The sequence below is a fragment of the Callorhinus ursinus genome, unplaced genomic scaffold (assembly GCF_003265705.2).
Source record: "Callorhinus ursinus isolate GAN/ISIS: 27379988/994484 unplaced genomic scaffold, GSC_fseal_2.0 scaffold141, whole genome shotgun sequence".
In the NCBI taxonomy this organism is placed as follows: domain Eukaryota; kingdom Metazoa; phylum Chordata; class Mammalia; order Carnivora; family Otariidae; genus Callorhinus; species Callorhinus ursinus.
In genome coordinates this window covers 253,987-256,897 of record NW_027397203.1, presented here as the reverse complement: position 1 = coordinate 256,897, position 2,911 = coordinate 253,987, and the positions used below count along the sequence as shown (strand labels likewise).

At 64.7% G+C, this 2,911-nt stretch overlaps 1 protein-coding gene across 2 annotated transcripts in view; it reads left to right on the top strand.

The window, feature by feature from the left end:
- Nucleotides 1–2,911, top strand: part of OLFM1 (olfactomedin 1) — a 36,313-nt gene that overhangs the window by 12,960 nt on the left and 20,442 nt on the right. The window contains exons 1-2 of one of the 2 annotated variants that reach the window (XM_025859527.2): nucleotides 11–283; nucleotides 2,233–2,382. In XM_025859527.2, the coding sequence (XP_025715312.1) occupies nucleotides 134–283; nucleotides 2,233–2,382 (300 nt within the window). In that variant the 5' untranslated portion in view covers nucleotides 11–133. Of the gene's footprint in view, nucleotides 1–10; nucleotides 284–2,232; nucleotides 2,383–2,911 lie in introns of those variants that run through there. The other variant, XM_025859528.2, reaches the window with a different exon arrangement.

Genomic DNA, 2,911 nt, shown 5'->3' with positions numbered 1-2,911 from the left:
GCGGGCGGCGGCGGGCCGAGGGGGCGCGGGGACTCGGCCGGGCGCCCCTGCCCGCCGCGGTGCCCGCCGCCTGAAGGCTGCCCGGGGGCGCGGAGCCGGCGCGCGCGGGCGCAGGGAGGCGACTCGAGGCGCGATGTCGGTGCCGCTGCTCAAGATCGGGGTTGTGCTGAGCACCATGGCCATGATCACCAACTGGATGTCCCAGACGCTGCCCTCGCTGGTGGGCCTCAACACCACCAAGCTCTCTGCGGCCAGCGGCGGGACGCTCGACCGCAGCACCGGCGTAAGTCCCCGCCGCCGCCCCGCGGGCCCTCCCGCCCGCTCCCCTCCGACCCCGACCCGGGGCTGGGCGGCGCCGAGCAGGGCGCAGGGCCAAGGGCACCGGCAAGCGTCCCCGGCGGCTACCCCCGTGGGCGGGGGTGACCCTGTCCCTGCGCTGCCCCGCCCTCCCCCCCGCCAGTGGCCTGCCCTGGTCCCCCAGGGGCGCCACCTCCTTCTTTCGCCGGTTTTCCTCGGGAGGCAGGGGCCTCAGGGCCTCTGAGGCTTGGAGTCCCCTTCACCTACTAGGAAGTCCCTCACTGACAAGGTCGGGAAACTGAGGCAGGGGACTTGGGGACTTGTCCAAGGTCACTCAGCAGGTAAGGGGTGGGGATGCCGCTGCCCCACCCTGTCGGAGCTGGTCCAGCCAGGGCTCGAACTGAGCGCGCCCTACTTTGTGAAAGCTGGCCGGGACTGGACTGCTGGAGTGGACCAGCAGGCAGGCGAGCGAGCCGGTGGCTCCGAGTCCCCGAGGCTTCTTTCCCTGTTCCTCCCCACACCAGGTCCCTCAGGGTCCCGGAGCCCGCAGGTGCAGTGGCTGGGGCGGGGCCCTGGGAGGCACCTGCTGTGGAGCTGGCCCCCTCTCGGTCCTATCACCCCTCTGTCCTGCTTCCCAGGTGTCTTTTTCTTCCCTTGTCAAGGCCTTGGGGGAGGGGGAGAGTGGCCAGGGCGCCTGTGAGCAGGGCTGACTCAGACGGTGGCTGGAGCTGCGTGCGCCAGGCTAACCTGAGCCAGGCTAAGCGGGGAGCACCCCTGAGCGGAGGAGGATGTGAGGAAGGGCCCCAGGCTGGCTCCTTCTCGGGCCGGCGGGGGGGGGGGGACGGGGGCAGGAGGCTCCTCTCCCGCCTGATTTTGGCTGCCCAGGGCACAGTGCTCTGGGAGGAGGTCTCCACGTGACCCCAACCTAAGACCCCCGTCATGTTCACCCCACTGGGTGTTTCAAGGATGGCGTCCCGCGTTGCTTTCGTAATGACTGCGCTCCTGCGTTTGGGTCCTTAGCTTCTGGGGTTGGCAATGAATGAAACAAATGTATGGCTACTATAGATTCTCCTCCCCATCCCCATGCTAAAAATAGCAGGGAGGTGACCTGAGGCGACAGGGCAGGCTGCGGGGGAGGGTCTGTGCTAGGGGAGTGTTTTTGGACAGTAGTGTCGTCCCTGTGTACCTGGTGCTCAGCACCTGAGCTGGGCTGCAAGGTGACACCAGCCAGGCACAGCCCCGGCTTCTCGGTGTTCCTTGGGCATACCCCAGGACCGAGGTTGGGTGTGACCTGGCCCCACATGGCACCAGAAACTTGGCGACAGCCACCAAATGACTCGTGGGTAGCAGCCCTTGCAGAGTTGGAAAGCTGGTGTCTCCTCGGGCAGTCTCTGCCAGGCTTCCCGCGGGACGGCAGCCGGGGCTCGGGGTCGTTGTGGCTCTGGGCTAGCGGGCTGCCGGATCCCGGCTGTTACCGCGGGTGTCCATCTTCAAGCGTCAGGGACGGCTTTGCAAGGCTGCGCCAGCCTTATGGGGAGGAGATCTTGTTTCTGAATTACGTGCTGCTGTGAGTCAACCAGGCACTCGTGTTCCGGCCTGACTCCTCACAGGTTTGCGGCCTCTCCCCCTCCCTGCTACCTGGCCTGTCGATTAGGTCAGATGCTGGAACACCAAACATGCCTGGAATTGAAAAATCCCCTGAATTTGAACAAAACTTAGAGTCGTGCCTGTTTGACTTCCTTCTAGCCCCGGGGGAGCTCGGTGGGACTCCACCCCTTTGTTCCCGGGGCTCCCATCCGTCCCTGTGGTCAGAACGTGTCTTCGGACCGTTCTCGTCCTTCTCTGCCAGGGGGTGGACTTGGACAGCCCTCCCTGGTTGTCGTGCCCAGTGCACTGCCTTATGGTCTTGCTTCTCTCATCCCACCTGCCCCCCAGGTGTTGCCCACCAACCCTGAAGAGAGCTGGCAGGTGTACAGCTCTGCCCAGGACAGTGAGGGCAGGTGTATCTGCACAGTGGTCGCCCCCCAGCAGACCATGTGTTCACGGGATGCCCGCACGAAACAGCTAAGGCAGCTACTGGAGAAGGTGAGTCTGCGCGGGGTGCGTGTGCGGGTGCGTGTGCGTGTGCCCACACCAGCGCCAGGGCTGGGCTAGCCTGCACGTCTGTCCCTCTTTCTCGGCGTGTCCGTACTCAGAGTAGTTGTGAATGGATGAATGGGTGGATGGATCCCCCCACGGACGGTGCACGAGGAGACGAGTAACCCCTCGGGAGAGCGCCCTGGGGGTCCCTTGGGTCTCGGCAGGTGGGCTCTTTCCGGGCCCGGGAGCAGTTGGATCTGCCAATCGCAGGCCTTGTGGTTCAGGTGCACCGAGTCCGCCCCTTCGCAACGCAGCAGCACCATGCGGTGCAAACACGTGCTTTAAACCGTCATTGCAAAAAATCTACACAAGAATCATGTCAACTTGGTGAGATTTTTCACCCCATTTCACCACCCACCTACGCACACGGACACCGCACGCCCATGTACACACCATGCACAAACCACCTACACCCCCCCCCACACACACCACACACACACACAGACCACACACACACACAGACCACACACACACA